General features: G+C 47.4%; 1 protein-coding gene across 1 annotated transcript in view; it reads right to left on the bottom strand.

Moving 5' to 3' along the window:
• Nucleotides 1-429: 429 nt before the first annotated feature.
• Nucleotides 430-21,362, bottom strand: part of trpm2 (transient receptor potential cation channel, subfamily M, member 2) — a gene marked incomplete at both ends in the record, with an annotated part of 29,649 nt that continues 8,716 nt past the window's right edge. Inside the window, 20 exons of the mRNA XM_079733779.1 lie at nt 430-555; nt 2,080-2,196; nt 2,503-2,604; nt 2,770-2,848; nt 2,972-3,058; nt 3,166-3,195; nt 3,445-3,509; nt 3,590-3,732; nt 4,358-4,445; nt 4,705-4,786; nt 4,915-5,047; nt 5,751-5,932; nt 8,259-8,439; nt 9,618-9,789; nt 12,440-12,572; nt 12,953-13,071; nt 13,540-13,765; nt 14,165-14,263; nt 16,219-16,331; nt 19,158-19,303. Coding sequence (XP_079589905.1) covers nt 430-555; nt 2,080-2,196; nt 2,503-2,604; nt 2,770-2,848; nt 2,972-3,058; nt 3,166-3,195; nt 3,445-3,509; nt 3,590-3,732; nt 4,358-4,445; nt 4,705-4,786; nt 4,915-5,047; nt 5,751-5,932; nt 8,259-8,439; nt 9,618-9,789; nt 12,440-12,572; nt 12,953-13,071; nt 13,540-13,765; nt 14,165-14,263; nt 16,219-16,331; nt 19,158-19,303 — 2,423 coding nt within the window. The remainder of the gene's footprint in view (nt 556-2,079; nt 2,197-2,502; nt 2,605-2,769; nt 2,849-2,971; nt 3,059-3,165; nt 3,196-3,444; nt 3,510-3,589; nt 3,733-4,357; nt 4,446-4,704; nt 4,787-4,914; nt 5,048-5,750; nt 5,933-8,258; nt 8,440-9,617; nt 9,790-12,439; nt 12,573-12,952; nt 13,072-13,539; nt 13,766-14,164; nt 14,264-16,218; nt 16,332-19,157; nt 19,304-21,362) is intronic.

Below are 21,362 nucleotides of genomic sequence, written 5' to 3' on the forward strand. Positions count from 1 at the left end.
TACCTTTATCAAAACAAATCTTTAATTGATACATCATTTGGTGGGGATGTGGGCTAAAGTCTACCATGAAGTTCCCCACTGTTGATTACATTATAGATTTAATAAATATTAAGGCCAAAGGTACTTGATAGTCATTTGGTTCTTTGGAGACAGCAACATGTATTCCTTAAAAAATGAAGTAGGTCAGCGACAGGAAGTAATCACACTGTAAGTGTTCCAACATTCCTTTGATTATCTTATGAGCAAAGTAATGGTGCACTGGTGCAGTAAACAAATAAAGACCTTCTCAGGCTTAAGCACATACAAGGGGAAACATGCACACGTTATGGCGCTTGAATTCTGTGCACTGTAGAACTTCAAGGAGTCACTTCCACAATAAAAGTAAACGTGAGTCTGAAGCCACAGCTAGCCAATCAGAAACGAGGAGCGTTAGAACTTCCTGTGGTGCAGCTCTGCCACGCGTCGCAGGCTGTCTCTCTGGTGGGCACTCAGACGAGCCCTGCCACTCACCTCCTGCCACTCCAACACCTCCGCGGACCCCCTGCTGTGGGCCACCTGACACACAGAAACAAGATCCTATTACTGTTGAGTTATTAGGCGCTTTGATTAAAGAGACCGACAGGGGTTTACTGAGGAGGATCAAATGTCTAGATCAGGGGTCTCAAACTCGCGGCCCGGGGGCCAATTGAGGCCCGCGGGATGATATTTTGTGGCCCTCTACTTGACATTAAAATTTTGTGTTAGTGCGGCCCGCACGTTGTTGTCGAAAGCACATTCCTGCTGAGTCGCTTGCCACACTTTTTTATCACTTGTGGTAGGGTGACCAGATGTCCCGGTTTTGCCGGGACAGTCCCAATTTTGAGTTGCGTGTCCTGAGTCCCGACAAAAGCCAAAGGACGCTAAAATGTCCTGGTTTCCACCAACGGCTATGAATTGTCCCCTGTTGTCAGCGATTGCATAGCCAATGTTATCTAATTATAGCCCAATCATTAACTTAGATTGGGTCAGTTGTGCTCCTTTTTTCTGTGGAATACTTGATGCGGCCCAGCCTGACCCAGACTCTACCTCCAGCGGCCCCCAGGTAAGTTGAGTTTGAGACCCCATGTCTAGATACATGGGGACTGAGGACATCGGGTCTGAACCAAGCCCCAACCACAGCGAGATATACCAGCATTCAATGCGGAAGTGACAAACATTGCAGTAGCACCGGGTGGCCACTAGGAGGTGGTAACAAATGGGAGCAATTCTTTGTTTACTCACATGTTAAACAGGCCGTTTTCACAGTCTTATTAAACCTATTTACAGCCTGGTCCAAAAAACCATTCTAGTCAGTATGTTTAGTTCATATCTCCATGACAACACTGAGGGGGGTGAATTTTTTTTTAGGAGGCTAGTTTTTATTTTATTGGAGGTTAAAATGTATGAATAATTAGGGGTGCGGCCTCTTGAGTTACAGCTAGCCGCTGACTCTCACTCTCTGTACGTCACCTGGATGGGCGTATCTGATGGGGGGCGGGAGATCAATGCCCTTTTTTGGTTAAAGGAAATGAGGCGGAGTCAAACTATGATGAGTCAAACTAAGATGGCGACGCGCATAAACCAAGAGAATTGGATGCAGTTGGAATAACTGAGGTCTGCCCGGATGCTACATCCATTTTATATACTATCTATGATCTGAACCCACAACCTTATGGCTAAGGGGTCCAGTGGTAACCGTTGTCCGGAGCCTTTCCCGGAGCCTATCTTAATCCGTTATCATTGTTAAAATACAACTGGGCAAGTACAGCAAAGTATTTACAATAACTACCTAGGTTTGGAGTTTGATCCCCACTGGGACCACCCCTGCTTGAAAATGTTTGAACTCGGATGCTTTGGATTACATGCCACCACCAAATGAAAGTCAGACTAAATAAGAACGATAACAAAAATCAGTTACCTGAAAAACCTTTACAACATTTAATAGCTATCAAATCAGTTTTAATTACACTATACTGCATTCAAAAGATATTTGTTTATATTTTAGTACGGAAAAGATATGGACTTTGGTCCATTTTATCAGTTTAGCACAGGGTTGCTCACCATGAGGTTGATGCTGGTCATCAGAGGGCCGGTTCTGTCCAGTTCAAGGGCCAGGACGGTCACTTCCACCCAGGAGTTGTCTGTGTTCCTGGCATCATCTACATAGCCTTCAAACACCTGGCAGAGAGCAGTACAACTTCTGATTACATATGATGAAATCCCAGACACGTACTGGATTTACGAATATATATATACAGACGGTTATTTTTTAAATAAACTTATGTAGAACAGTGTGGAGATCCAGAGACAATTGTACAATTTAGGATAAAACATGGTCCCCTCAGAGATCTCCTCGCAGATAAAATCAAAACTGTAGCAAATTAGCTCTCAGTAATAGGTTTTATCAAGTAAGACACGGGTAGAGCAGGTCAGGTTGAGCTCAGCTCAATGTGGATATACCCTAGCACATTCCTAGCCGCTCACCTTAGTTCCCTCCTCCACCTTCTCCTGTATGTACTGGTAGAGCTGCTTCCCCATCATCTTTTCAAGAGCCGCTGGCAGGCGGTCTTCTGACTGCACAGGCCCCTAGAGGAGAAGAAGGGGAACTGAACATCCTGTGTTGGAACTCAGCCGAGTTGGAGCTAAACAGATAAGATGAGAGGAAAACCTTCAGGTTTTGGAACTCACCCCAGTTAGAGCCCTACCCTAAAGACATGAGGGAAAACTAGACTACCATGTTTTGGAACTCACCCCAGGTAGAGCCCAGCTCTCCTGGAACTGGTCCCAGACAGCCAGGAACTCTAAGGCCGATCGGTCCTGGTTTCTCCAACTAAAACAAATATAGTTGTATATTATTAATTGTATATTATTATTGTATATTATTATATTGTATATTATTAACCAAATTGTCCTTGAGAGAGGATGTGTCCAGAGGTTGGAGCGGGGGGCCTACCGGGTCAGAACCAGGTCCAGCACCGGGTTGGCCCCCAGCTTGGGGAGGGCCCCCCTGCCCATAAGGCCGGTCCTCCCTCCAGGGTTCCTGCTCAGCGGGTCAGGGAGGAACAGGACCAGGACATTAGAGATCAACTCTGTAAGATTGTCAGTAATGATGCTCTAATGCAGGGTGTCTGAGCTCTAGACCTGTACCTGTGTTTCTCTAAGGCTTTCCTGTGCGATCTGAGAAGCATGTGGATTGGACGAGAGATTATAACGAACAAGGTGAAACATAAGCATGTATCTTCAAAACTGAATATGTATAAAAGAATCTGCTATGTTCATTCAAATAACAACCAAGCATTGTTTCATATTCTATGCACATATATCCTCATTCATACAATCATTAAAATAACATTATTTATTTCTTGAAGTGGAGGAACAGGAAACGTGTCCTGACCACTGAGGAGGAGGAGTTAAAGACCAGCGTACCCATCGAGGCGGTCCTCGCTCTCCTCAGGGTCGTATGTCGGAGGGTCGTAGGATCCAAAGGTCACCTGGACAGAACAGAGGTCACGTTAGCTCAGGGAACCTCGGCGTTGATAATAACTATGATGATGAGGAAGGTGGCTGTCACCTCCCATGGGACCTTCTCCTCAGGCACAGGGAAGCGGGGACCCTTGGCCCCGGGGTAGCTGAACAGCCGGGCTTTGACGTGGAAGCCGGCCTCCTCTCGCTCCCCTTCCCCCGAGCCGGCTCCTGGAGGCTCACTCTCCGCTGCTAAGAGAGACGGGATGGGAGGTGAGACGAGCAGCAATGAGTAAGGGACACATTGCAGATCAAACATGAGAAGATACTAATCATAAAATAACAGCTAAAAAGTGAGATAGCAAGATGGACAGTTTTTTCATCTATGTACAGAAAATGGAATAAAATAAGCTTTTGTTAAAATGTGCTGTAGGTAAGATCTTCCTTAGACTGACAGACTTCTAAAGAGAGAGAGCCGAAAAGAGCAGAAGAGAGGAAGATTTTTGAACTAAACGAAATTGACAGCCCATTCCTCTCTGCCTCCACCCTCTCTTCCATTCTCCTTGAGTGAGAGGGCAAGTTGGATGTTATGAAATCACACAGCCGACACAAGCCAGTTCTAACTAATTATAATAACCCTTGACCAAATCTGGTTTGAACGGCAAGCATGATGGCTATGGTATTTGTTCTCACAGTGGAAAGGTTCTGGGTTTGATGCCCTGATGTCCCCAAGCATCCATGAGCAAGACGCCCTACACCCTTGCATTACCTGTCTCTGTGTGTGCATTCACAGACAGATTTACTTTGGAAAAAACCTCTCCTGTATGGAAACAATCATAGAATCACAGAGAACAGAAAGCCAGTGGAAGTGACTGACTGAGTTGAGGCGGTTCCTCTCCAGCGTGGAGGCCCTGGGTTTGGAGACTGTCCATGATCCACTGCAGAGCCTTGCTCGACTGGGAGACCTGAAGGAGACAGGAAGGAAGGGGTTTACATGATTATATAGGCTCTGCATTTACTGCTTCTCTCTGCTTTACTAGGCACGCTTAATTACACACCAACATACCTGCCTGAGCTCAGATGAATGACAATGGTGCACACATACCTTATAGACCCAAGGTGAAAAAGATGTGTATTCTGTGTATAAAGTGTTCACTTTATCCCTCAACAAAGACAAAGTGCCCGTAAATAACACAACAATGCATCACTAAACCAGATTCCCACCTGCTCCTCAAGTCGGGCCAGGTGTTTGGCCACAGCAGCAGCGCTGCTGTCCTGTTCCAGTCCCTCTGCCAGGGTGCTGACCCTGGGGAGACACCAGAGCTCAAGTACCTCTACGTTTTTAACATCACTGGGTCTGCTTCCAAACAACATCAGGTTATTGTCAATGTATCTGCTCAGGTCATGAAGACCTGGCCAGGGGGGTGGGGTTACTTCTGGGCTGTGTCGTTGATGCGTCGCTCAATGCTCTGGCTCTGCTCCTGTCGTGTGGACAGCAGGTAGTTGTCCTTCATCAGAGCCTCCCAGGACAGCAGCTCCTCCTCCTCGGCCTGCGGAAGCTCCACCTCTGAGGGAGGAACCCCAGGGGGACAGAATGGTTCAGAACATCAGGGATACATGCTTGACTCAATTACCAGTACTCATTGGTTGAGGGTGTTGGACTCCCAGCCCAGAGCTAGTGGTTTTGATCCTGATGTCTCTAAGCTACCTGTAAGCGTTCTTGATTCAAAGTCTAACCCTGGTCTGCTCCGTAATGACTGTATCTGTATTGACTGTAACTGGATGAAAGGGTCTGCTGAAAGACTCAATAGCATTGTATACAGTACATATCAAAATCATAAGAAAACGAAATGACCATTACAATGTCATTGAATCAGGGTTAGGCATTTCACTCAAGGATGGCTCCAGAAAGTTTGGGGACATCAGGGATCGAACCCAGCTGTTATGGTCCGCATTAGTCACTTAAACCACACTGATTGGTTAACAGTGTCCAGGTTGACCAATCCTGAAGGCTTCCTTTCAGAGCTGGCATACATTTTACACAAGATCTTTTTGAAAAAATCAGTCAAATAAATAAGTGAACTTATCATAAATTCAACCCACTTTCGAGCCATCAGATCATAACCTCTCTCTTTCAACCCCCTCCCTGTCAGTCCCAATCTCTATAAAGGCATACAACATGTGTTATAATCAGAACCAATACTTAAGTAAAGGGAACAGAAAAGGCCTGAGTTTCTCCATGGTCGATTCAGAGGGTTGCGTCGACCTACTGAATTCACTACTCTTGTGCGCCGGCCTGCATAGCAGAGCCCGTCGGATGAAGAGGTAGAGGTGGGAGAAGAGGATGAGGGGCGGGGGGGCAGCAGGGCGGGTGTGGTACTCCTTGATCAGCTCGTACCGCTGGAACTTCCAGATGCTGTCCGTGTTGTCGTGCACCACCTGAAAGGTGTAGCTGGGGGGAGGAGGAGACCAATGTTGTGTCAATGGGATTGTGTTGTTCATCTACTCTCAGTATCATGCTTATTTAATCCATGCTTGTTTACACACACACAAGTTCTCCTGTTTGACGGGTGAAATACTAACTGAAAACTATGATATCGGAGTTACAGACTGCTGCTGGGTATTGAATTGGCTCCAATCGAAGAACATATAGAGCCAATTAAATACACAGTATAATAAATATAATGAATAAATTACTATGTACTATAAATATATGGCATAACTTGTGAATACTGTCATCACTATGTGTAGACTCCCTCTCTAGGATTGGTTCATAGCAAATTGGGCATCCCCATCGATAAGAGGATGGATCACTGAGGTTTCTTTCTTAGACATTTATTGCCACGATGCACCCGAAGCACAGCAACAGGAGGGGATTGGGCTGGGCAGTGATGTGTTTTTATCAGGCACAACCATGTATTTGTATGTGAATCCCAGGGTTGGAGGGTCCTCACATGGGGTTTGTGTTGCTGCCAGACAGGACAAAGGCAGTGGGCAGGATATGTACACCATGGGTTAGGAGGGAGAGAGGTCATGGCCTACACCATGGACAAAGAAATGTTGCTGATATTACGGCTCTATTCCACAGCCGCTCATGACACCTGGAGGAATTTGCACTCATCTCAAGTGGCTTCCTCCTTCTTGGGGCTTGGCGCCAGGCGTCAGAAGGTTATTCAATTAATTGCAGTTGATGGCTTCCACCGGTTAGACTGCTGGATATCTCCGAGAGTTTGCCCATCATATGGAGATCAACTGGGTGGTTGACTGTATTTACATACCTCCAGGCTTGGCAGTGAGAAAGAACTTGTATCTCGGACACTCTGGGATCACCAAAGACCTTAAAGTGATTGGAATCTGCCTGCAACCAACCAAGTACATTGGTTGAATCTGACCAAAGTAGGGTATGTCTGACAGAAGGAGCTGACAGAGGCTTTGCATGGGGGAGTCAGAGGTCAGAGGGTGAAAGGGGCTCCTAACATTCCTGCCGCTTGTCCTACAGCTGTTGAATCAGGACCATGATCAGGATGACCTGACCTCTGACACCGAGGCATTCTGATTGGCAGTTCCACTGGGCCACTGGACTTGAAGAGCCAGACTTCACTGCGCTCAGTCTTGCCCAAGGCGTTAAGGGACTGATGACCATCAGGTCATTTCTGGCCCACTGACAACTTTATTAACCTCCAGAAGACAGAGGTTAGCCGGGCCAGATCTAGTTAGTAGGACCATGGCAACAGTGTCAATCATATTCCCACTGAATGGCGCACTGGGTCATCAGGTGAGTATGACCATGTTGTTTTGAAGGGCAAACGTAGGTCAGTCTGGCTACAGGGAGTCAGGACAGGAACCAGCCCTCAGAGGCTGGTAGAGGGGAGGCTTTAATTATGTCCTGCCCGAGAAAACATGAGAGAGACTAGTCTTGGGTGAAGAGCGGAACCTGATGGAACACACTCTGAAAGTCACCTTATGGCGAAAGCTCGTTCTCAAAAGCAGTCAAACTTCAAGGATAGAAGGCCCAAAGGTTGGGTCAGGTTAAAGCAGGGGTCTCAAACTCGCGGCCCGGGGGCCAATTGAGGCCTGCGGGATGATATATTGTGGCCCCCTACTTGAAATCAAAGTTTAGTGTTAGTGCGGCCCCGGCGTTGTTGTCAAACGCACATTTTTGCTGAATCGCTTGCCACGCTATTTTATCACTTGTGATAGGGAGACCAGATGACCTGGTTTTGCCAGGACAGTCCCAATATTGAGTTGTGTGTCCTGAGTCCTGACAAAAGCCAAAGGACGCTAAAATGTTCCGGTTTCCACCAACCACTACGAAATGTCCCCTGTTGTCAGCGATTACATAGCCAACGTGATCTAATTATATCCCGATCATTAACTTAGATTGGGTCAGTTGTGCTACTTTTTTTTGTGGAATACTTGATGTGGCCCAGCCTGTCCCAGACTACCTCCAGCGGCCCCCAGGTAAGTTGGTTAATGCCAGACAGAACCAAGGCCATGGGAGGGATTTGGAGCAGCCCATTGATGAGGAGTGAGGGAGGTCAGGTGGTCGTGAGCAGGTCCACGCCATGGAAACAGGCAGAGAGGAATCTATGGCTCCATACTACAACATGTAAATATTGCTGCATGAAGGGATCAGATATCAAGTGTCCCTCTTGAGCTTTGAGACCACATCAATTGGGGGTCCGAACCCAGAGCCTTCCCACTGGGAGACCTACCCACTAGACTATCCTGCCCCCCCAAACATCTCTTCCTCAAAGCGGGTGGGATGGGGGTCTCACTTGAAGATGGCGATGAGCAGGTTGAGCAGCAGGATGTTGGCGAACAGCAGGTACACACAGAGCATGAAGATGGTGAGCCAGGGCGGGAAGGCGGGCATCTGGTGGTCGTTCAGCAGCGGACACTTGGGCTTCAGGGGGTTGGAGCCGTCAACGGTGCACGACTCGATGTCGAACTCCGCATCTGCCAGGAGGAGACACACACACTAGTGTTGTGGTGATATACACAGCTCATTAGAAGTGTTTTTTTCATTTAATTAGTCAAGCTCTTTTATAGAATTATATATATATATAACAAAGCAACTGTTGAGGAAATATATAGCCTAGCAAGATAAAAAAGATTATTCTAGTAAATCCAATATTTATGTGTGCTATGCAACTTGACTTTTTATGATGTGTATTGACTTCGTTTTTGAGTGTCTGAATACTGGGCACATACAAAACCATACTATTATGATGATTTCTCTGTCATTATTGTTCCTGAAGGAGGCTCTCCTCACTGTCTATGTCATTATGGTTCCTTAAGGCTCTCCTCACTGTCTATGTCATAATGGTTCCTGGAGGAGGCTCTCCTCACTGTCTGTGTCATTGTGGTTTCTTAAGGAGGCTCTCGTCACTGTCTATGTCATTATGGTTCCCTAAGGCTCTCCCCACTGTCTATGTCATTGTCGTTCTTTAAGGAGGCTCTCGCCACTGGCTATGTCATTATGGTTCCTGAAGGTGGCTCTCCTCACTGTCTATGTCATTATGGTTCCTTAAGGCTCTCCTCACTGTCTATGTCATTATGGTTCCTTAAGGAGGCTCTCCTCACTGTCTATGTCATTGTGGTTCTTTAAGGAGGCTCTCATCACTGTCGATGTCATTATGGTTCCTGAAGGAGGCTCTCCTCACTGGCTATGTCATTGTGGTTTCTTAATGAGGCTCTCGTCACTGTCTATGTCATTATGGTTCCCTAAGGCTCTCCTCACTGTCTATGTCATTGTGGTTCTTTAAGGAGGCTCTCCTCACTGTCTATGTCATTATGGTTCCTTAAGGAGGCTCTCCTCACTGTCTATGCCATTGTGGTTCTTTAAGGAGGCTCTCGTCACTGTCTATGTCATTATGGTTCCTGAAGGAGGCTCTCGTCACTGTCTATGTCATTATGGTTTCTTAAGGAGGCTCTCGTCACTGTCTATGTCATTATGGTTCCCTAAGGCTCTCCTCACTGTCTATGTTATTATGGTTCCCTAAGGCTGTCCTCACTGTCTATGCCATTATGGTTCTTTAAGGAGGCTCTCCTCACTGTCTATGTCATAATGGTTCCTTAAGGACGCTCTCATCACTGTCTATGTCATTATGGTTCCCTAAGGAGGCTCTCCTCACTGTCTATGTTGGTGGGGACGTTGCCGAAGATGATGAGGTAGGGCTCGTACACGGCCCCCCGGAGGATCCAGTCCAGCCGCCCCTCGTTGTGGATCAGGATGCCCTGCTTGGCCACGCCGTACGCCACCACCCAGATGCTCAGCAGGAACATGAAGAAGAACAAGTCCATGACCTGGGGATAACACAGAGGGGATGACCCAGAGGGGATGACACCGAGGGGATGACACCGAGAGGTTGACACAGAGGTGATGACACCGAGGGGATGACACAGAGGAGGTGACACAGAGGGGATGATACTGAGGGGATGACACAGAGGGGATGATACTGAGGGGATGACACAGAGGGGAGGACACAGAGGGGGTGGCACTGAGGGGATGATACTGAGGGGATGATACTGAGGGGATGACACTGAAGGGGTGACACTGAGGGGGTGACACCGAGGGGGTGACACCGAGGGGGTGACACCGAGGGGATGACACTGAAGGGGTGACACTGAGGGGGTGATACTGAGGGGGTGACACTGAGGGGGTGACACCGAGGGGATGATACAGAGGGGATGACACAGAGGGGATGACACAGAGGGGGTGACACTGAGGGGATGATACTGAGGGGGTGACACCGAGGGGATGATACAGAGGGGATGACACAGAGGGGATGATACTGAGGGGGTGACACAGAGGGGATGACACTGAAGGGGTGACACTGAAGGGGTGACACCGAGGGGGTGACACCGAGGGGGTTTTATCAGTGACGTGCATCTTTCTCTATCCATCATCGTTTTTTTGCAATAACAGGTGCCTGAATCAAACACATCACAATACCGGGGAAACTTAGGGAGGGAGGGAGAGAGCAGAGAGAGAGAAGAAGAAGGAAGCAGACTGGATGGAACATTTTAAGTTGAACAAATCCCTGCAGGCCAGGCTCCCATCCACCCCCTGACCATTCACCCCCTAACCATTCACCCCCTCACCCTTCATCCTCACCATTAATCCCCTCACCATTCATTTACATTTACATGTTGGGCATTTAGCAGACGCTTTTATCCAAAGGGACTTACAATAAGTACATTTGTCATTAGAAGTGAAACAATATATAGCTGTTGGTACAGTAAGGATGTTCATAGAACCAAGTGCAAGTACTCACAATGGCTAGGTTAACCCATTCCCTGCATACAGCAGTGCTAGCTAGCTAATGCAGATGCTACACAATTATGTACTATGAATAAATAATATGAACTAATAATAAGAATAATAATAACTTAAATTGATATAGCGCCTTTCAAGGTACCCAAGATTGCTTAACAAGAGTGGGAATGGGGGGATGGGGTGGGGGGGGCAGGGATAATTGAGGAGGGTCGGTCAAGGAGAAGAGGTATGTTTTGAGGTGCTTTATGAACAGTGGCTTAATGAACAGTGAGGGGGCAGAACGGATGTGAAGTGGTAGGTTATTCCATAGGGTAGGGGCAGTTGCACAGAAGGCCCTATAACCATACGTTTTAAGTCTGGTTCGGGGAATGGAGAGTATATCCCTGCCTGTGGAGCGCAGGGACTGTGACTGGGAGTAGGGTTGGAGGAGCTCGGTGATGTATTTGGGTGCAATTGAGCAGAGTGATTTATAGATGAGGAGGAGGATCTTGAATGTGATGCGTTGTTTGACTGGGAGCCAGTGGATTTCTTGCGAATAGGGGTGATGTGCTCCCAGGGCTTGGTGTGGGTTAGCAACCTGGCAGCTGAATACTGCAATCTGTCAAGGGCCTTGCTGGGTAGCCCAGACAGGACACTATTGCAGTAGTCCAGACGGGATGATGAAAGAGTCAGTGAGGGTCTCGGTTACTCAGTTGGAAAGTGTGGGCCGGAGTTTTGAAATGTTGCATAGTTGGAAGAAAGCAGAGGAATTAAGTGCCAGGACGTACAACATACAATAGTGGGAGGGGGGGACTGGATGGCTATGCAGAGTCTAGGGTTAGTCTAAGAGATCTCTGCACAAGTGAGTTTGTAGTCTTTTGTGGAAGCTGGTGAGTGACTCTGCGGTCCTTACATCGGCAGGGAGCTTGTTCCAGCACTGTGGTGCCAAAACAGAGAAGAGTTGTGACTTTGATGATCGACCTTTTCTTGCTCTTAGTGATGGCGGTACCACGTCCAGCTGAGGTAGTTGAGCGGAGCGCCCTAGCTGGGGTGTGTGGTTTGACCAACGCTTAGAGGTAGGCAGGGGCATTTCCATTGACTGCCTTGTAGTTCAGTACCATCATCTTTAATCTGATGCAAGCTACTACAGGGAGCCAGTGGAGGTCCCGGAAGAGGGGGGTGACGGGAGAATTTAGGTAGGTTGCGCGCTGCAGCGTTCAGGATCTCCAGCCAGGAGCGAGTTGCAGTAGTCAAGGCGGGAGATGACAAGCGCTTTGAACCAGGAGCTGAGCTGCTTCCCTTGTGAGGAAGCAGGATCCTGCTGATGTTGTAGAGTGCAAATCTGCAGAACCATTCACGCCCTCATCATTCACCGCCTGACCATTCACCTCCTCAACATTCAGCCCCTCACCATTCATCTCCTAACCATTCATCCTCACCATTCACCCCTCACCATTCATCCCCTCACCCTTCATCCTCACCATTCATCCCCTCACCCTTCACCCTCAACATTCATCCTCACCATTCATCCTCACCATCCATCTCCTCACCATTCATTCCCTCACCATTCATCCTCACCATTCATCCCCTCACCATTCATCCCCTCACCATCCCTCCCCTCACTATCATTCCCCTCACCATTCATCCCCTCACCATTCAACCACTCACCATACCTCCCCTCATCATTCATCCCCTCACCATTCTCTTGACGATGATGATCTTGGGGCCCAGGGTCTTGCTGATGGTGAAGATGGCCATCAGGCGGAGGCAGAACACGATGTAGTCGATGCAGAGGAGGATCTTCCCCGCGTAGAACAGCTCTGTCGTTAGCCTAGGAGAAGAAGGGAGAGGGGAAAATACTTTTCTTTTCTAGTCAACATTATTGTACGTGCATTAATATGTGTGTGTGTGTGTGTGTGTGTGTGTGTGTGTGTGTCGGTGGCGGTGGGTTGCTAGAGGGAAAGGTGAATTGGAGGTGGAACATCCCATACAGGGCTATCTAGTCTGAACACCAACCTCTTCCACAGACATCTAACAAACTGAGTTGTGAACGCTGATGTTGAATCTGGAATGCACTTATTTGAGAAATACTATCGTCACATCTCTGAGATTTAGTCTGAGTATAGCCACTGGATGTAAATGCAAATCCAGGTCTAATGAGGAGTTATTCGGTGACTCAGATGCAGAGGGAGGACTGGATAAGGAACTTACCTAAAGGCGAGGCCGATGATGAAGAGAAGAATGGACAGCACGTCCAGAATGTTCCACAGGTCACTGATATAGAGCTTGGCCTTTTTGCTGAATCCAAACCCATCAGGGTCATGAAAAAGCTAAAGAGAGAACATAATGTGGATGTACTTCTGAGAAAATATACATCTTTATTACCTCTGTATTAAGTATCTGTATGTGTGTGTGGGGAAGGTGTGTGTGCGGGCCATGCACAGACATTGTGAGGGCCAGTGAATCTTCATGAGTTGGTGAGCAAAGATTTGCTGCTATCATGACAGTGATTTACTGCTGCTATCATTACAGCATCTGCAGTAATGAAAACTACAACAATAAACAATTATTATAAAGTACTATATAGATTTTTGCCCATGAGGGCAAAGGGACTGTGGCCTCCCAGTGTGTGTGTGTGTGTGTGTGTGTGTGTGTGTGTGTGTGTGTGTGTGTCGGTCTGTCGGTCTGTGTGTGTGTGTGCGTGTGTGTGTGCGCGTATGTGTGTGTGTGTGTGTTTTTGTGTGTGTGTGTGTGTGTGTGTGCATGTTCAATCGGCCGATGCCCTCCCTGTCTCCTACCTGCCGGACCTCCTCACACACCAGGGTGGCCAGCCAGATGTAGAGCAGCACCTCCAGCCAGGAGGGGGCGCTCTGGAAGTCCACCATCAGCACCACGGCGAACAAGAAGAGGAAGCCGAAGTAGGACAGGATGTTCCAGTAGAACTTCACCAGGGGCGAGCCGTACAGGCTGGCCAACCGGGAACACCCCCTCAGGGGCTGCAGCTGCTTGGTGCTGGGGGGCTCACTGAGGGAGGCGAGGAGTCCCATACAAGAGGTTAGGGGGAGGGTAACAGTTAGGGTGTTTGACAATTTTGTTTTCTGGTGAATAGGGAGGGACCCCCCACTCTGCGTTCCTCTTCAAAATGTATTCCTTGCTAATTAAGGGAGTTATCTTGTGTCCTCTGGGGGGCTAGGCCAGGGGGTGTCATACATATATGGCCTGCTAAGCCCTCTGAGACTATACTGGTGATTAAGGGCTATACAAATAAAATACAATTGAATTTAATTTAATGGTAGCTTTAGTGTGGCACAACACTAAACCACTTCTGTCAGCCATCCTTTCATTAAGGGCTCCACACTGGGAGGTTCAAGGTTCCCGCTAACTGCTGTGAGACTTAATTAACCAGCCATTATGTGAACTTACAACGTATTATCGTTGGTCCGCCGTACACTTCCTGTCATCGTCTCCATGGTGATGATGTCCTCTGTCCTCTGAGCTTCTCTCTGGATCACCTCGTCACGTCTGAGCAAAGTCAACAACCAGAACATGCATTTCATCTAGAACACGCGTTGAGTGCTTTAGTGTAAAGTGAGGCAGGCCCGGCGTTAAGGGTGGGCCTGATGGACCTAGGACCACCCACTGTTCAACAGGCCCACCAAAAACAAAAAAATAAAATTAAAATTAAAAAAATAAAAATAAAGGTTAATAGGTAGGGTAGGTTAATATATTTTAATTATTATTATTATTATTATTATTCATTTTTTTTAAAGGCTTCTGAAATGCTTTATTTTTGCAATGCAGCAAACTTTGTTGATATTGATGCTTGATCCGATTTGCATTAACGGGCTATTAATCTTCGTAGATGACCGTGAATTGCCGGTAAACTATTGTGTTAGTTATTATCACATTTGATTGCATCTTCTTTGTATAATAAGCCAAGCTCAGTCTGTTGCTAATGATATCAAAATATTGTTGAAAACTTAAACAATTAAACAGAGTTATGAAATAGTCGGCCTCATATTATACGAGCATAACTAAACTATGTGGAAAACATTATATTCCTGACCACTTTTTCAGTCTATAGGCCTTAGATCTAGAGTGACGCACTAAAGCACAGCCAGAAATGGTGCGTAATGGTAGAGATTCCAAAGCGCTCTTCTTTGGTCAGAACCAAGAGACGTTTTAACAATGCCGGACCCTACACACACTGGCGGTTTATTTTTGATGTACATGCGATTAGACGCTGGGGGGGGCTTGGGTAGAGGTGTGGCTGCGTTGTCTCTGTCTCTGTTGTCTAGACCAGTGGTTCTCAAACTTTTTATACCACGTACCACCACAGAAAATATTTGTCTCCCCAAGTACCACCATTATGACAGATGTTATAAAATATAACAACATACAGTAGTGTAGGCATGCGGCCCTATTCAGTTACGCACATCTCATGCAGGAGGCACATTTATTCTTAAAAAAATATTATTTATTGTTAGCTGTTGTCAGCTGTACAAAGTGGTAGCACTAGAGCAGAGACACGAAAACACATACACATACACACACAGCAAGTGAGAACATGATCTCATGGTAAATGTATTTCCATTCAAACTAGTATTTTGATAGTAGCCTAATGTTTTTAATCTAACGATTTATTTTTTAATTCCTCTGCGTACCACTAGATAGCGCATCACCAGTACGCAGTACCATCGTTTGAGAACCACTGCTCTAGACAATAACGCAGCAATATCAACGTGAGCAGTTCTAACTGGAGAGACGGTGAATTCCGTGAGCTGCTGACCATCATGGGGGAGAAGGTGATGCAGTCGCATTTAACAAAGATGTTGAAAGATGGTGCGATCTATGAGAAAGACGCAGAGGAACGTTCCTTGTGCGCCAAGCCGCGACCGAACCGGCTTGGCAGGGTAAAAAGGCCTAAGGAACGATCGCAGATAGGTCCGTCCTATGCACCGAAACTTTTTACAGTGCAACAAAATATTTAAAGACCATCAAGCTATTCAAATCTCTATTATGCACAGATAATACAACAGTATATTAGTCATTTGTATTAGATTAAACAGGGATTTGATAACGTTTTTAAATTAAGGATCACACACACAATTGGTCTGACCCATCCACAACCCTACATACGAATAATATGTATCCTGAAGCTACAAAGTTTAATACGTAAAGAAATGTTGAACCCAAGTGAACAAATTGGAACAGAGTTCAAGGCTAAATGGAGTTAATAGTTAACATGCAAACCATTGTAATAACGTCAAAAAATCGGAGGCATTAGAATTAAAACTAATAGCTAAACTGGGTGGGTATGGTTGTTTACAGAGCCCTCCTAACACCCCCTGTGTCTTTGATCTCTCTCAGAGTAAATAGGGGAACCAAACGGCTACGCTCCACCCTAACTCACCAGGACGAGTTGAAAGGGAGAGCTGTTCTATGAATAGACGCGGCCCAGGGGGCAGTTGGCTCACCTGAAGCCTAGGAAGCCTGTGAAGATGAGGGGGAAGAATACCATGGAGAGGAAGACTCTCCACAAAGGATTGTCCACAGCAAGCTCACCACACCAGATCTGGGTCAGCAGCATCTGCAACACACACACAACCACACACACACACACCCCCACACACCCACCCACCCCACACACACACAAACACACACACACACACACACACACACAGAAACATGGATTGATTAAAGGTCCCATGGCATGACAATTTCACTTAAAGGATTAACATTAATATGAGTTCCCCTAGCATGCCTATGGTCCCCGAGTAGCTAGAAATGGCGTTAGGTGTAAAATGAGCTCTAGGTATTCTGCTCCGCCTTTGAAAAATAAAAGCTCAGACGCTACGATTTCGAATTTGGCCCCATATGTCGTCATAAGGGGCAAAGTTACCGCCCCTTTCTCTGCCTTGCCCGCCCAGAGAATTTGGCCCGCCAATGAGACGATGAGCTACGACCGTGCGAGCGCCACATGTGTGTGTGTGTGTGTGGGTGTGATTACACAAACTAACGCAAGTGATGTACACTTCTTTGTTATTTGGATAACAGTTCTGCTGTTGGTGTTATGGCGCATAACACGTCGGTTCTCTGACGTCTCTGGTATTTCCACAACGAGACTCGTGGGGGTAGCGCTTAGGCACCACCGCCTCCTGCAGCGGGCAGCGGCCTGCGCCGAGGCGGTGGTCCCTCGGCAGCGGGGAGCGGGAAGCGGGGCTCAAGCGGGAGAAAATCGCTGGCAACAATCCCTTTCTCCTCAATGTCGTGGTTCATGTACTTCAGGGAGTCAAAGCCAAAGTTTCTTTCCCCCAATTCCTTCTAAACCATGGCTGAGAGAACCCCAACTACAGTCTCTTTGTGGATATACAAGAGACGAGAGTCCGACGTGTTATGCGCCATAACACCAATAGTAGAACGGTTATCCAAATACCAAAGAAGTGTACGCACTTGCGTTACAGTCCTGGAGCTCTATACCTAAATAATATCATATATATCTATATCATATAATACATTTTATCACGGCCAAAAGCTGTGTGTGCTCAAGACTCTGACGTCTTTGGTTCTTCCACTTCCACATCAATCTGAAGTAGACTGAACCGCGCGCTGCCCGCTGCCCGCTGCCGGCAGTCTCGTTGTGGAAATACCAGAGACGTCAAAGAACCGTTGTGTTATGGCCATAACACCAACAGCAGAATGGTTATCCAAATAACAAAGAAGTGTACAACACTTGCAAGTAGCTCGTACAACACTTGTGTACAACACGTGTACACACATACACATGTGGCGCTCGCACGGTCGTAGCTCATTGTCTCATTGGCGGCCCAAATTCTCTGGGCGGGCAAGGCAGAGGAAGGGGAGGTAACTTGTCCCCTTATGACGACATTGGGGCCACACTCCAAATCAGCGCGCCTAAGCTTCCATTTATTCAAAGGCGAGCAGGATACCTAGTGCTCGTTTTACACCGAACGCAAGTTTAAGCCACTGGGGGACGATAGGCAGGGTAGGGGAGCTCATATTGATATTAGAAAACGTCATAAAGTGAGCTTTTCATGCCATGGAACCTTTAATGTCTATGAGGTTGAGGTTGGTGGCCGCCTGCTTAAACATCTCCCAGTCAGTGGTTTCAAAGCAGTCCTGAAGGACAGCAGTGGCCCCCTCTGGCCACACACATACCTGCTTTAGAACCGGCTTGGTGACTTTAACCCTTGGTCTGTAATCGCGCATTTCCACCGGAGGGTGCATGTTGATAAAGGATGCAAAGGTGCCGCACGGTTCACGTTTCCACCGCTAAAAGTGGGCGTGATCCGGACTGAGCCGTATTGAGCTGTTCTCGTCTTGCAGTACTCCTCCGTTGGGGTACTGAGACGCCTGAAAGGGTGCCGACAAGTTCGAGCTACACACACCGTCCGTTGATTGGTCGACAGAATCGTCACTTCCGTGCGACAGGGGGATAATAACAAACAAACACAGTACCCGCGAGGTATTTATGTACAACGGTGAAAGCTTTGTTTATTTAAGAAAATGTCGCACCAAAGTTTGCCGTCCTTCTTGGACGTCCTATATTGTTGCTCTTTGTTCATTGTGTCGTGTTCTTCTTTTTTCTTGTATTTATTAGAAGGCTACACTGTGTTTGGCTGCTATGAGGTCCCGATGCTTACGTAGCTGCCGCGGCTATTGCCATCAGGCTTAAACCCTGCCATACCATAGAGTTAGGCTATTCCGTACCCTCACTGCTGGGCTGAGGCGTGCTGGGTCCGAAGCGTAACGCCGGTGGAAAAGGGACAAAAGCTGGCATTAGCATGACACTGATGTGGTCTGAGTTGCCGATGTGGTGGAGGGGGGAAGCCTTTTGAGTGAGGTGTAAACCAAGTCCCACTTTCTTTTGTGGGAAAGTTCACGTGTTGGTTGAATTGGGGTAGAACAGTCTTGAGATTTGCGTAATTTTGTTGTAATTTCTCTAGTAAACATGACCTGTGTGTTAAATTAAATCCTACTTTGTACCTTTTAAAGCCCTGCATGGTCCTACTCCTGCTTAAATCTCAGATCTCATCTCCCCTTACAAACCAGCAGGCCCTTTAGGTCCCTCCGCTGCTGCCCCTACTCTTTGAGAAATGTGCCGGCTTATATCAAATCAGCCGACTCAGTTGGTCTTTTTAAAAAGAGAGTCACCTGACTAAGGCTCTTGCATTGCAACGAGGAGGTGAATTGTATAATGATCAGTGCAGCACCTTGGTACCCACCTGGTTTGTTTTTTAAGGCACACTAATAAATTTGCACTTGAACTCTACTTGCCCACAAGAGAGCATGAGAGTCAAAGGTCAGAACAGGCAGCGAGGTAGACCATGGGCTGGCTGGGCTGCATCCTCAACACCACCAGGAAGGAGGGAGCCCGGGTTCAAGGGGAGGGTACCTGGACTCCGCAGTGGGCTACAAAGCCCTTGTCATCTGCCTCCAGGGCCAGCCTGATGCAGGTTGTCCGGCCCCAGGACGGGGACACCCGGATCAGCAGCTTCTGGGCCCGCTCCTCATCACAACTGTGGCACTCACTGAATACTCCTGCTCACACACACACATACACTCACACACAAACACACACACACACACACACAGACACAGACAAACACACACACACACACAAACACACAATGAAAGCCCCCTAATTCAACCACCAAGTGTGAAGCTCCTATTCCAACTAGTGTTGTTGAGTATCTATAGTGTGGTAGTGGACCTATAGCGTGGTAGTTGAGCTATGGTCTGGTAGTAGGCCTATAGCTTGGTAGTGGACCTATAGCATGGTAGTGGACCTATAGAAGAACAGTAGTGGACCTATAGGGTGGTAGTGGACCTATAATGGACCGTTTCCCCCGGTGCGTTTCCCCCGGCGTGTGCGCTTCGGCTCAGCACGCCTTGGCCCAGTAGTGAGGGTGCGGTTTGACCTAGCTCAGTTACGGCTCGCGTTTCCACCGCTGACCGTACCCTAATGGTAGGGCGGGGTTTAAGCCGGACGGCGATAGCCGCGGCAGCTACGTAAACATCATGACCTTAGAGCAGCCTGACACAGTGTAACCTGCTAATGAATCCAAGGAAAAAGAAGAATGCAACGCAATAAACAAAGAGCAACAATGTAAGACGTCCAAGAATGATGTCAAACTTTTGCGCAACATTTTCTCGCCATTGTCCAGAAATACCTTGCGGATACTGCGTTTGTTTGCTATTATCTCCCTGTTGCACGAGTGACGATTATTTCGACCAATCAACGGATGGCGTGTTAAGCTCAAACTTGTTGGCACCCTTTCAGACGTCTCAGTATCCCAACGGAGGAGTACTGCTAAATACGTCTCAGTCCGGATCTCGCCCACTTTTGGCGTTGGAAAGGCGAACCGTGCTGCACCTTTGCACACCGAACCGACCCGCACCCGCTAGTGGAAATGCGCCAATATTGTGGTAGTAGACCTTTAGTGGACCTATTGCGTGGTAGTGGACCTATAGTGATCGTATAGGGTGGTAATGGCCCTTTAGCGTGGTAGTAGACCTAAAGGTTGGTGGTGATCCTATAGCATGGTAGTGGCCCTATAGAACAGTAGTGAACCTATAGGGTGGTAGTGGAACTATAGTGAACCTATATTGGTCCTATAGGGTGGTAGTGGACCTATAGTGTTGTAGTGGACCTATAGCATGGTAATGAACCTATAGGGTGGTAGTGGACCTATAGCATGGTAATGAACCTATAGGGTGGTAGTTGACCTATAGTGAACCTATAGTGGCCCTATAGGGTGGTAGTGGACCTATAGTGTTGTAGTAGACCTATAGGGTGGTAATGAACCTATAGGGTGGTAGTGGACCTATAGCATGGTAATGAACCTATAGGGTGGTAGTGGAACTATAGTGAACCTATAGTGGTCCTATAGGGTGGTAGTGGAACTATAGGGTGGTAATGAACCTATAGGGTGGTAGTGGACCTATAGCATGGTAATGAACCTATAGGCTGGTAGTGGACCTATAGGGTGGTAGTGGACCTATGGTGGACCTATAGGGTGGTAGTGGACCTATAGCGTGGTAGTGGACCTATAGTGGACCTTTAATGGGCCTATAGCGTAGTATTGGACCTATAGCGTGGTATTGGACCTATAGCGTGGTAGTGGACCTATAGTGTGGTAGTAGACCTATAGCATGGTATTGGACATATAGAACAGTAGTGGACCTATAGGGTGGTAGTGGACCTATAATGGACCTATAGTGGACCTTTATGGCGCGTTTCCACCGGGGGTTACGCTTCGGCCCAGCAAGCCTTGGCCCAGTAGTGAAGGTGCGGTTTGGCCCAGCTCAGTTAGGGCTCACGTTTCCACCGCTGACAGTACCCTTATGGTAGGGCGGGGTTTAAGCCGGATGGCGATAGCCGCGGTAGCTACGTAAGCATCAGGACCTCATAGCAGCCCGACACAGTGTAGCCTGCTAATAAATCCAAGGAAAAAGAAGAATGCAACGCAATAAACAAAGAGCAACAATGTAGGACGTCCAAGAAGGACGTCAAACTTTTGCGCAACATTTTCTTCAATAAACTAAGCTTTTGCCGTTGTCAAGAAATATGGGTACTGAATGAATGTTTGCTATTATC

The sequence above is a fragment of the Pollachius pollachius genome (assembly GCF_949987615.1).
Source record: "Pollachius pollachius genome assembly, chromosome: 3".
NCBI classification, from domain to species: domain Eukaryota; kingdom Metazoa; phylum Chordata; class Actinopteri; order Gadiformes; family Gadidae; genus Pollachius; species Pollachius pollachius.